Source organism: Diorhabda carinulata, chromosome 7 (genome assembly GCF_026250575.1).
Source record: "Diorhabda carinulata isolate Delta chromosome 7, icDioCari1.1, whole genome shotgun sequence".
In the NCBI taxonomy this organism is placed as follows: domain Eukaryota; kingdom Metazoa; phylum Arthropoda; class Insecta; order Coleoptera; family Chrysomelidae; genus Diorhabda; species Diorhabda carinulata.
Window position 1 is genome coordinate 12,220,698 of NC_079466.1, and position 13,397 is coordinate 12,234,094.

The following is a 13,397-nucleotide window of genomic DNA, read 5'->3' on the forward strand; positions in this document are numbered from 1 at the left end:
AATGAACACCTACTTTGCTCGGAAGTTCGCAGTTTTATATGAAGAACAAATAAAGTCTTATATAATTAGGAGTTACCAGTCAGAGACCCGCATTTACCCACTGTGGAATGAAAATACTTCACTGATTTTGAGGTTAGCGAATACAAAGTTTCAATAACTTTGAGTTAATTAAGACATAACATTTTATATGTTATGTGTGGTATATTATAGTAGATTTTGTACATTTATAAATAGATACATAAAGTTTTGTTTAATACTTACATCAAAATGATCTTTACAGAAACAATTTGTGGAATTAGATGATAAAGTGAGAGCATCTTGTCTCTTTGTCATTTTTAACCACTTTCTTACTATTTCTTTATTGTTTGGAACATATATGAATAATTTGTCTGGCGTTTTTATCGTTGTACTTTCACATTGGGGCACTTTACAGTATTTATAATACGAGGTAATCATTATTTATTAAAAAAAACAATTGACTGTCATAAACAAACACAGCTGTTTCGCGACGCCATGACAGTTTTGGCCTTTTTCGCGGACAATTTCAAGTTCATTTCTAAAAACTGAAATAGTAATGTTGTTTGGGAAATCGGGTCCAGCCACAAGCAAACATACGAACTTAAAGAGAAGAAACCGAACTATTTAATCACAACTATTGAAGATTATAAATCAAATTTTGACAAGACACGAGGCTACTTCAACGCGATTAAAGCGACAACAACAACATGAACACAAACATCATGGAAGACGACATGAACAACAATCACTTACTTCACTATACCGATTACAACCATGATAGACACTAATTCCACAACATCCTCCTACCTTGAGGAGAAGAGCGACTCAACTATCAAACTAAATTTAAGGACATCAAATTTCTCACAAAAACTGCACTTGAAGCAACTTCAAATTTGGAGAAACTGAAACACTTGAACTGAAAATAACTCACGGAACTAGGAGAAACGACATGGAACTTTCATCTTCTTCCACATCTGGTTTCCACATGATGAACCTTCATCGGAGGGTCTTCAGAATTAATAGGCTGAGCTTCTTGGATTTGGGGTGGTGAAGCAACGACCTTTACTTGTGAATCAACTGGAGAATCGCCGGTAGCTGAACCACCAGAATCACTTTCTGGTTCGACCTCAGCCTTGATCCATTTCTTCTTCGAGAGAGTCGACCAGCAAAATCCGTGCCACTGATTTCGAACACACGAACGTCCCTTACCCGATTCTCCTGGAGCGATGGAGACTCGACTTCCAATGCCTTGGCCCTATAACGCCTGCATATCACACACGCAGACACAATTTTTCTCACATCTTGCCTACCTCTAACGATCCAGAATCTTTCTCTTAGAAGGTTCAGAAGACCTTACCCTCCAATGTGTCCATTCTGCGTGTGCAAGTTGTGGATCAATCTGTCATCAATGATATTCTGGAAATGAAGAATATAGGGTGCACGGAAGTCTTCAGGGTCTTTTCTCTCCCAAATACGGTTTCTCAAACGCATAAGTCCGACTTTATCTTTGTGTGGCTTCAAATTTTTGAGCTGTTTATCACCTAGCCCTTCAAAAGCTTCATCCTGTATCGATTTCAGAACCACCTTTTCAGCTCTTGCGAATTCCGACAAAGACAGCTCTCCAGAGCTCTTCTTCTTCTTTGAATCTTTGTTCCACAGAAACCTTATCATCCATGTAACCATTCGAACGATCCGATGATAAGAAGAGAAGTACCGGGCTAATCTTTCGCAGCAAAATACGCCTGGTTCTTGGGATAAAGCTGAATTAAACCACAGGCGTTTTTCTCCTTTCCATTTGAACTTCATTTTCATCAGGAGGGACATCGCAGTTAGGCCATTCAGAACAAGGCCCGTACAACCATCTCGGCCCCTCCCACCATTTGGAGTCAAGAAGTTCTTCAGGAAAACAACCCCTTGGGCTAGGGAGATCTGCTGGGTTAATCGCCCCTGGCACATGTTTCCACGTATCAGGATCAGTCAGAAAACGAATATCCTTAACCCTGTTGAACACAAATACTCCCCTTTCTTGATCCAACACAGGGCCGTGGAAGAATCTAACCAAAAATGGCACTCTACATGGCCAATCTCTTTTACGGAACGTTGCCTGGCTTTGCTCAATAAAAGGGGTGCCCAACACATACAACCTCCACATATCAGAAGGGTCGAACTCCTGGGCGCAGTGCAAACTGATGTTAACCATGCAACTTGTCTCAGCGTCCTTAACGCGGCCCATTATGGTCCAACCTAGGCTAGTTTCGATAGCAACCAAACCACAGCTTAATTCCTCGCGCGTCCCGGTGAGTAGCTTTCCCGCGACGTCCGCTCCAACAATAATGTCAATTGGGCCCTGTCTGTCGTCAGTCAACTCGATTTGCTTCTCGCGAAGGAATGGAGGGAATGGCGTGACAAATCTGTTCCGAGTCAAGAACTTCAAAGTTGCAGGAAAACGCACTCATCAAACTTTGCAGACGGACCTTATAGCATTGATGCGTCTTGGGTTCAGTCTTGCTCGCACCAAACAATGCATGAACCAAGTTCTTAGTGCGGATCGGTTCATAGCGCATTCTGGCAGCCAGCGCTTGAGTTATATAACTTCTTTGAGAACCTATGTCAATCAACAACCTGGTGGTGACAGGATTTTCTCCTTTCAAACGAACCCTCAATGTCTGCATCAATACTGGCGCACTCTGGATACTAGCATAGTTGTGCTCTACATCGTTTTCTTCCTTAGCTGCCTTACTAGTTTCAGTAGACGTTGAATTCAGGTTACCAGGAACTGGGCACATCACAGTAACATGAGGTTCAGCACAAACTAAGCAACACAGCTTTTTCTTACAGGGCCGTTTCCCGTGGAATTTTTTCAGATACTTAAAACAGCGGCTTTCAGCTCTGAGGAGCTTAATTTTATCCTTTTTGCTCTTGTCCCTCGCCTCTGAACACAATTGGGTATTGTGAGAATTCTTGCAAAAAATGCAACTGACATCTTCAGTGCCTTCAGTGGACTCAATACCTACTAGGTCAGCAGCTGTGGTGTACTTTCCAGTCGAGGACTTGACATTCCCAGCACTGCTCTTTGGTGCAGCGCCCTTTTCCTTAGGGACAGAAAACGTGCTCCTAGCTAGCAGAAAACGCTCCTCGCTTTCAACCTCTCTCTTCAGAAATTCTCACTTGACTTGACCATTTGATCTGCAGCCTCAAAGAGGGATCCATCAGGGCCGCACGACTTACTTACACTCCCATTCCCGTAAAATTGACTCAGGAAGTACGGATTTAACTAACGGCGCGAGCATGCACGCGTATTTTTCTGATGTAACTCTCAAACTTTCCAAGGCCATTAGCTGGGTTTCTAACTTGTCATAAAGCTGTGCGAGAGTCAAATAAACTTTGCCCGATGCCTGTACCAAGACCAATGAGAGTAGCTCCCTAATATACAACTCAATCAGCAATTCGTTACGGCCAAAACGATTTTTCAGTTGGCCAAAAGCCTTCGGATAATTGGCCGCCGATCCAGGATAGCTACTCAACAGTTCCTTTGCCTGGGTACCATCCTTGGCAATATACCCAAAAACTGATCCATGTTTTAGGCGTGATGTCGAATTTTGGGAGATCCAACTTAGGTAATTTGAGGGTGAGGTGATCACCAGGAGCGGCAGCAGAAACTTCTGTGGGACACGCTGTGCTGGCCTTGACTTTTTCCAGTAACTCACTCTTTCTAGCACTCAAAGTTAGCCAGGTGTCTGTACTGTACTGTACTTCTCCAGAATTTCAAACTCCTTACCTAAATCTTCTTCTTTGACCTGATCCAATGACTCGAACATAATTTACTCTTTTACTTTATCATCGAGAAGAAAAAGTCTATCAGCCTTGTCGGTAAGCTTAATGAAAGCAACAGTTACCTCCTCGACGGTTGCCTCAGGTTTTCCAAAGGTTTCTTTACAACCATTCACGGCAATCGTGAAAAATCTTTTAAGTTGCGTTCGTTCCGCGCACAGACGTTCCATAGTTCCAAACTGCTGCAACAAAATGACGTCGACGATCTGCCTTCCCCACCAGGGATGTCAGATGTTTGGGAAATTATTATAAATAAAATTTTGACAAGACACTTCGAGGCTACTTCGACGCGATTAAAGCGACAACAACAACATGAACACAAACATCATGGAAAACGACATGAACAAAAATCACTTACTTCAATATACCGATTACAACCATGATAGACACTAATTCCACAACAAATGTAAAAAGCCTATTTTTCTTAAAATAATATTTATGCTTAGATGATGCAGTGCTTCCAATTTACAAAAAATGTTTCTGTTTATCACTTATATTGAAATGAATACCAATTCCATTCAATTTGTTTCTATTATTGTAAGCTTACTTAGTTTATATTCGTTATTTATTCATTTAATATGGGTTTCTCCCCAGATGCTTGCTAGTACCTTCCTTTTTTAAAATTATTTTCTCATAAAAACTTAAACTTAAAAACATACACTTTTTTATTTTCATGTTATATCTTGAGTTTATCAAATAATTTAGTTTGATGATTTAAAAACAATAATTTTTTTGTCAGTTTAGGCAAACCCTTCAAGTTAATTATCAGATTATGAGACTGCACGTCTAAGACAAAATGATGAACCATATATATCTTATCTTAAACTGACGAGATCCGGTGTTGAGTAAATTCAATCACTTTCTATTAAAATTAGCAAGAATATTTAGAAATTAATGTATTTACAAATGTTAATTTTAAGAGTGCATAATGAAAAAAATAATAATAAAAAAAGCAACTAACAACATGCGGTGTTTAATATAAAATCACCAGAAAAAGGTATGCATTTTGTTGCAGAAAGTCCATTAGTCTAATAAATCACTTTTTTAAGGAAGTGAACTGTAAAAACCTTGTGACCTAGCTACTACCAGGACCTTCAACCAAACCACTACCAGGACCTTCAACTGAGTCACTACTAGGATCTTCAACTGAGTCACTACTAGGACCTTCAACCAAACTACTGCCAGGGTCTTCAAAACGAGATCATGAAATGATTTAAATTAAACTTGATGCTTCACTCCTGAGTCCATCATCTGCATTTCAAGATGTCGAGAATTACTTTTTGAGGCAACAGGTGGTTGATTAATGATGATCACAAATTTCAATTATCTTTCAACTATGTGCAGCCCTCACAAACTTGCAATATCCCCCAATTAAAGAAGTTGAGGAGTATTGGTAGGATTTATACTGTAGGTTATGCCGTTTAATGTGAACTGAATTGATTAACCGAACGGAGTTGAGCCAAAGTTTGACATATTATAATTTTGAGTTTCAAATATTTTTTATTGTAGCAATATATTTCCTTATTCGATTTTTTTTGTAAAAAAATTAGAAATTCTTATTTAAAAAATGGATATTTAGATTTTACTTAATTTATAAATGACTTGATGTAATACAATTATTGTTAAAAGTAATAATATTGTTTTTCTAATTTAATAAAAGCCTGTAAATCCAACCACAATTTTTATAAAGTAAACAAATACAATTTGTTTCAAAAATCTTTATTGACAAAATGGCATTGTACATTTATATTAGAAAACATAATTTTCTGATATCCTCAGCAAACAAAAATTTGTATAGAGTGGCTTTGCAGTCTAAAATAAATAGTAAAGATTTTTCCAACTGTATACTCTATCTCCTAACACTGTAGAATAACCTAAAATCACATTGAAAAACATGTCAAAAATTTTTATTCAATTGTCTAACAACTTTGGTAAGTATTGTTCTGTATAGAAATTTTCCAAGAGTGAAATGTTTCCTTTCCTTGAATCGTCAAACTCTACAATTAATTGTCACAACTGTTTCCTTCAAGGTATAAGTACATAAGTAACATTTTTTCTTTTTTAAAATATGTAAAGCTCCTTTAATTTGGTGATAATAATTGTGACTTGTATTTAAGATCAAGTTACCCTCATCGTCATAAAAAACTATATATTTATTTAAATTCCTCAATTTTTCGGACAACTTATCATTTCTGAAAGAAGATGGGCATTTCACTTCTACTTCATCAATTATTCCATCAGGGCTAGCACCAAGAAGTCCTGAATTTGTAAGCTATACTCCAGTTGGCCGAACATTTAAATTATAAAACTGCTTCAAATGATCTAGAGCATCTTTTTCATGAGTTCTACATCCACTGGATTGCTTTGATACCATCCAAATTGTATTCACCTGAAAAAATAATGAATTGAAAATAAAAAATGTATGTCAAATTAAACTAAAGTAAAGAAATTCTATATAAAATACCATTTTTGAAAAGACTTCGTTTTACAAAATCAATCTTAGAGGCTCAATAAGGAAATCATTGATAACATCTATAACTAAACTATGTAATAAATTTATGATTTATTACTCACCTAAGAGTATGTTGAACAAACTCACTGGGAATCTGTTTCTCCTGCATGCTGCAATAATAGCACCAAAGTTGCTAGCAGTTAATCTAAATTTTCTTGCAAGTACCATTTTTCATTTGACACCTGGCCAGTAGGGGTGATAGATATTTATTTTATTAGCTGATCTGCAACAGCACATTTTTCTTTGAACACAGTCAGTTTATCTGTGGCTTCCAAAAAGTCCTTGGAAGAAATTATTTCTTCAATTACCGGAAGTTCATTTTCCAGCAAATTTATTGATTCCTCGTTCAATAGCCAGGTAAAACCAACAGTATTTCAAGAGGTATATAGGGCTTTGGTGGGTAAAGCTCTTCTGCAGATTTCACTGGCCCAACATTCGGTTTAGGGAGTGCCTTCGATGCATACGCTTTATCTGTTACAGACACATTGTATGCTCAAAAAGTGCCAACGCCGCAATGTGATGGCATTTTATACCATTGGGACAAGTGCAGGTGGCTTCTTTAATGTCACCATTCTTTTCCAACACTACAATAAAATTATAACCGGATTAATTCCATGTAACATTAATAAAGGCATATATACCTACCTTTAAATACCTTGTAGCTTTTGTCTTTCGTTCTAGCAAATACTTACAAAAGCCATTATTTTCTAAACAACAAAAGGATCGCAAATCAAACAAACAAAATGTACATCAAAAATAATATAGACATAACCTCAACAAGTTTTAAAGCAAAATTAATATGTTATGTTAAATTAACTCACCTGGGGAAAAAATAATGAAAACCTCTTAAATAGTACGTTCCTTCAACAATATATTCAACTGAAAAGTCTTATTTTATCACATTAACCACGAAAACACTGAATGCAAAATTGTTTGTGGGCATTTACCTGTTATTTTATTACTGTTGTAACAATCACTAACAATCACAATTTCTTATAATGAAGTTAATATACATTTAATTTCGGGTAAAGTGCAGTATCATCATCACTGTTACCCCCCAGGACGCGCAATAATGTGGTATAGCCGTTGGCTATTAATTAATAATTACCATAAAATTCAAACGTTTGAAGAATCAAATTGAATGTGTAGAAAAATCTCACTTCATAATTTTCAAACTAATAATTTAAGGTAGGTGACCCAAATAAGGCCTACCTTATTTTTTTATTATATAACTAGCGGATTTATAATAATAATGCAATGGTAATTTGAAATACTTATATTTATTTATTAAACTTTGTAATAAAGAAAACAAAATTGCTTTAAAAACAAAAATCACACTTCTGTGAACACAAATTATTAAAATGTCACTTTGGCCTTATTGGAACCCTGTGTCTTAATAAAGCCTTAATAAAAACAAGTAAACAATAAACTTTGAAATGAATATAAAACGTTGTTAATACTTATATTAAATCTAATGAGATCAGATTTAAAGAGTCTCTTTTATTTATCTTTTATTTAAACAATCTCCCGAACAGTAAAATATTTTATCATCGGGTGTGAGTCCAACACATAACTCATGATACCAAACCGCACAAGTAAGACATTGTCGCATATCATTAACTCGATCTTTTTTACAAGCTGGACAGTACCAAGAATCGTGTTTATTATCATGACGTTTTGGTTTAGATTCCGTAAGCATATCTTATACCAAAGAAGCAGTCTTTACTGACGTTCGCTTTCGCGTTGCAGCAACTGCAGGTTGTGCAGATGCGCAACCAGTAACAGAGGTTGATTTTGGTGTCTTTGTATTAATCTGAATCATGGACGAAGTACCAGGAACATCTTCTACTCTTGACGGTGGTACAGAAATCTGTGATGTGGAATTCATAGCACTGTCACCTAACAAATCTTTTGTTACATCTTAAGCCCTGTAATTCAGAGACTTCTTGCGTGGAGTAGTTACTACAGCTTTAAACTTAGGAGTTGATAAAAATTTATGAATCTCACACGTGGTTGATTGGCTGTCTATCTTCAGTGGAGTTCCAGCATACGGATTGTCTTTTGAGAGCAAGGACAGTGGCCAATTCTCTGTATCTGTGCCTGTCCCATCTGAATCTTCCACATTTGAAATCTCTTGTTCTCCTGATTCATCATCATCATCAGATAAGATAGCAATATTCTCACTGTTTGTAGGATTTGGAAGTTCTGACAACGCAGAGGGCGCAAACGCCTCTTCAGGAATAGCATCTGGGTTATATGAATATAATCCTGTAGCGCGAAACCCATTCGAGATATTAGTAAAAGTCATACATTTCGGCCATACTTGTGAGAGAATGACATTGAAGCTTGTCTTGTTAAGGGTTCGTTCGGGATGCTGACTGACGTATTTAATCAACTCTTGGTTCCAATTTTGCTCAAAAGAACGATAAACAGATTTATCCATGGGCTATAACTCATGCGTGGTATTTGACGGAAGACAATATAAAGTAATGCCATATTTTTCAGGTGGCATTTTGCACCATCAAATATGAGGAGACATGGCCCTGATGTTCTATATTTATGCAAATGATCAATAAACTCTATGAAAGTTTCTGTCGTCATACTTCCTTTTGCCGTCATCTTCACCAGAGCCTGGAGGTAAATTGTCTTGGAATTCTGGCTAGCCTCTTGCCTTTGAACAATATCATTGGCGGAATAGCTGATCCTATACAGGGTGTCTAGACCTGACGTGCATCTCAATTCCCGCAGTTTTCCCGCTTTTTCCCGACAACTTTTTCTAATTTTCCCGATATTAGTAAACCAATTTTTAGTAATATTCAATAAACAATAGCATTCAATACAAAAAAAATAATTATCGCTTTTTTATTGTTTTTTCATAAAGAATGATACATATTAGTTACTCATAACAAAATATAAATGAAATATATTATTGAATTAATGACTACTTATATTAATAGCGAATCACAATAGGTTCATTTATTTATTCTTTTCTAAATTTTTGATTTGGTCATTTAAAGCTGATGTTTGTTCTAACAAGTTCTTTCGTTTTGCTTTCAATTCTTTAACTTCTTCTGCTTTTCTTTTTCTTTCATTAGACTCCTTTTGTTTTTGTGCATCTTCATTTTTTTTATTCTGACAGAACTCCACATATCTACTATGCGCCATTCGCACGTTCAACATCATTTTAGATGTGATAGATACGTGTTTGATGCCCCCTGCCGCAGTAACTGCATCATAAATGATGCGCAAGGCAACTAGACTGTTTTCCGCCTGATTTACAACGATTGCCTCTTTGTTTACGGAAAATCCGCGCTCAACTGCTGCATTTCCATGAGATAAAATGAAAATTATTTCTAGAAAATTAATCAAGTTCGGGCAGGTCAAACCGGAATCTTCTATCAATTCTATCCAAAATTTATCAAGCCTTTTTACACTTCGATTATATATCTTCATGGATTGAATGGTGTTAGAAAATTGTAGAATATCTCGATACTCTTTTTTTATTTTGTCAGCCGTCGAGCCAGAAATCAACTTGTTCGTGTCAACCAGAACAGCCAAGCAAGAGTCAAGTCGCTGTAGAGCTACGTTGGATTGATGTGCGATTAAATTTGGATTCACACAAGTTATGTACTTTGTAAGTTTATACAATAATTCACCAGAGGGCTTGATTTTAGCATTCTTCAATGCGCTCTTAGTTGAAAATCCTATATCAATTTTGCTAGCAGGAAGCAAATTATCACTCTTCATATCGACTCTGATAACAGAAGTAGCTACTTCCAAAACTTCAGGCTTGACTACATGTCTCATTATGTTAGTTGTCATATTTGTTAGCTCTGTATATAGAAAAGGAGCTAATGGATCTTCTGATTGGAATTCTACGAGAAATGGTTCAACTAAAGAGGCAGCAGTGATGAAAAAAGAAAGTTTGGCTACTGCCAAAGCGTCCTTGACGAATAATGATACAACTTGAAATGGTCTATTACCATTATTGAGAGGGTTCTTCTTGCCTTCATTTTCAACTGCAGTAACCCAATTACGCAAATGGGGAAACATATCAATAGCTCTCTGAGCAACTGGTTGATTTTCTACCCATCTTGTAGAGCAAAAAAAAGTGGAAACAAGGTAGACAGAGTGACCGAAGTGTAATGCCCGCGACGACTAGGACTGTTTTCGAACAAATAATGCAAAAATCGTAAGAAGTCGACGATACCCCATTTTAAATCAGAAATACCTGCTTTGAATGCACCGTGAGTAGTATGTAAACCACAGCTGCCTATATCGAGTATTACAGCATCCAGTGGGTGTTGTTCAGAAAGCTCAACCATCAAGCTCTTGAGCATACTAAAATTTACAGCCGGTCCATCCATAGATACCTGTCTAATCTTATTCAATAAATCTTGATCTCCAATCGCTTCTATTAAGCCTGCTTTCAAATCTAGAGCTTTTGAACTTGTAAGGAAAATTGATGATAAATATCGTGTTTGAGATTCTTTGGTTTTCTTATTCCAATATTTCACAAAAACATCCATCTGCTGCTTCTTCGTGACTTTGTTTAGACTCTCATCGAAGCCGACGACTATATTTGGGCAATCTTTCAAGTCATCTCGCAAAAGATCTCTAAAATAAGGTGCAAGACCGTGTACTATCGTATATCCTACTTTATCCTTTGACAAGCTCATCCTTGCAGCAATTTGGCTATCATCAAACATCACTTGGAAACACGGAACCGAGTCCGCAGCATCGCGGTAACTCCAATGTTTGATCACAGCATGCAAACACCATACTATTACAGCCTTGGTATCTGCATCTTTGTTGAGGAATTTTTGAGTAATTTTTTGGCTAATTTGTTTTGGCATAGAATTACTTATTATTAGTTACTATTTTCCTTCTCCTCCGATTTTCTAGTGTTTTTACCTGAAAATGTAATTTCATAAAACATAACTAATTCGGATTCTTTCCATTCTTATTATTCAAATAAGCTAAGAGCCAGTTGGAATAGCTACTATAAGTATATTTTAGAAAAAGAATTCTTCGTAGATTGAATAAAAATTTTCGAAGGCATTCTTTGCGAGTTATAACCTGCAGTTTTTTTTTTAATCTTGAAAAACAAACTATTTCTGGTCTTAGAAAAAATATGTAGATATTTATTTATAAAAAAAGATATTTATTATATAGATATTTATTTTTTGATCCAAAAAATCAATCACGATTACTCCATGGCAATATCAGACACAAAAACGGGTCTTCCCGATTGGTCATGATCTACAACGGGAAATATATCTTTGAAGCTTGCGGTCCAATTTTTCACGGTCGCATGCGAAGACATTGATCACCAAGGGTATTAAGCATACCTTTGTAAATATGCTTACTTTTTAACCCTTTTGAATAAAGACACTTGATGATGGCTCGATACTCCAATTTTTCGAATTTCGCAGTTTCAGTGGACATATTTTTCTTTTAATTTATTGCGAAACTCTGGTTTGCTTTTTTGAAGTCAAACTTTGCACTGACACTTCTAATAAGTTATTGTTCATTGCTATGGTAACGCAATATTTTTTTTATGCATGGAACTGGTCTGAGCTAACTAGATATCAATACATCCTCGTATAATTAAATTGTCTTGTCCTCTAATTTATTTACTAACAAAATTTTAAACATTACATTTTTCCTTTCCAGAGTCAGGGAACTTGAATTTTATTTTATGTACATTTTATCTTAAGTTTTCTTCAACAAATAATTAGTAAGTGTAATTTGCTGATTTTCTTGTTTTGGATGACATTGGGAGTAGGGGAGTCTAGGTGATAGTAGTTAATTTACTTTTTTAGACGAATGGCTACCCTCACATTATCTTTGCTTGAAAATGAAACGCATTTTCAGGGATTCCTTTAGTACTGAGTAGGAGAATTACCGTTCGCTATTCACTTGTTTAAACTTTCTTTGTCAGTGTATTGTTTTGTTGCAAATGGCTACTAAGAATAAATCCAACCTACTACATTTTTTTCCAAGGTAAGTGACAAAATCATTGTAGGTACCTATGAGTACAAGAAATATTAGAAATCACCACAGAGAGCAAAACCTTCTCAGCCATCTATGAAATATAAGATTAGGTACTTGACAAAAAATCTGAATACTATGCTGAGCCGTGCTGATAAACAGATCATTAAGTTGCGCAAGCAGTTGCCCACAAGAAACACAGGGATGGTATGAAAAGCAGTTTAGAAGATATTTGTCGTGAAAATCCAGAAATAAGAAAAAGACTATCTCTGAGGGATTCAGTGGGACGTCCTAATTTTGAATGCAATCAACCATTACTATCGAAAATAATTGCAGATATAGATTTATTTATGAGTGCAGCAGATTATAGAAGACGAATGGAATCTATTCGCTGCGTAAAAACTCTTGATGAACTCACTCAAAATAGGATTTGACATTAGTCGCAAAATATCTTCGTTTGTTTCCCAGAAAATCTAATTCTGCAGAGTGACAAATACATGTATTAACAGTCCTTGTTAAGCTGCTTACTTTCAAATTGATCTCCACAACAGCCACTTAGATAGCAAGTTCGCTGAATCATCAATCCATTATTTAGACAACATTAGATCCATATTTGGATCAGATCAAGTAATTTTTATATCTCAAGATGATAAAGTTCCTTTTGGCGTAATTAACGTAAATAAGCAAGCACATCTTCTAATGCACATGGAATATAGAATCAAATTGCCTGATTACGATTAGGTGATAATTTTAATAAATCTGCTTAGTTAATACTTGAACGGCCCATAGATCACAACTATCACACAGTACTAAGCGTAATATATCTGATTGAAGAAAGTTGTATATCGGGGCTTAAAACACAGAATTGATTAAATATTTCTTATTTCTAGATAGAAGTGATAACTTTGAATTCATTTCTCAACTAAGATGTTATTTCCATTAGAATGCAAATAATAAAAAAGATGTTTAGTGGCAACAAGTCCTTGTTATTTATATGGATCTGTATAACTTGAAGATGTTACTCATCAGATGATCATGATCT

General features: G+C 35.9%; 1 protein-coding gene across 1 annotated transcript; it reads right to left on the reverse strand.

Moving 5' to 3' along the window:
- Positions 1-976: 976 nt before the first annotated feature.
- LOC130896575 (uncharacterized) lies at positions 977-4,019 on the reverse strand. Its single transcript, XM_057804757.1, has 5 exons — positions 3,915-4,019; positions 3,251-3,566; positions 2,493-3,136; positions 1,790-2,446; positions 977-1,273 (listed from the first exon to the last, which is right to left on the reverse strand). Exons 1-5 carry the CDS (start codon positions 4,017-4,019, stop codon positions 977-979), a joined length of 2,019 nt encoding a protein of 672 aa, XP_057660740.1.
- Between the last annotated feature and the right edge of the window lie 9,378 nt (positions 4,020-13,397).

What these genes read in the sequence shown, in the direction of transcription:
- LOC130896575 (XM_057804757.1), bottom strand. Translation starts at nt 4,019, where the DNA reads ATGGAACGTCTGTGCGCGGAACGAACGCAACTTAAAAGATTTTTCACG. An exon ending in CTGAGGCAACCGTCGAGGAG is followed by an intron (nt 3,567 to 3,914) that starts GTAACTGTTGCT and finishes TATATTGCCAAG; the next exon opens with GATGGTACCCAGGCAAAGGA. An exon ending in AAAGGAGAAAAACGCCTGTG is followed by an intron (nt 1,274 to 1,789) that starts GTTTAATTCAGC and finishes CAGGCGTTATAG; the next exon opens with GGCCAAGGCATTGGAAGTCG.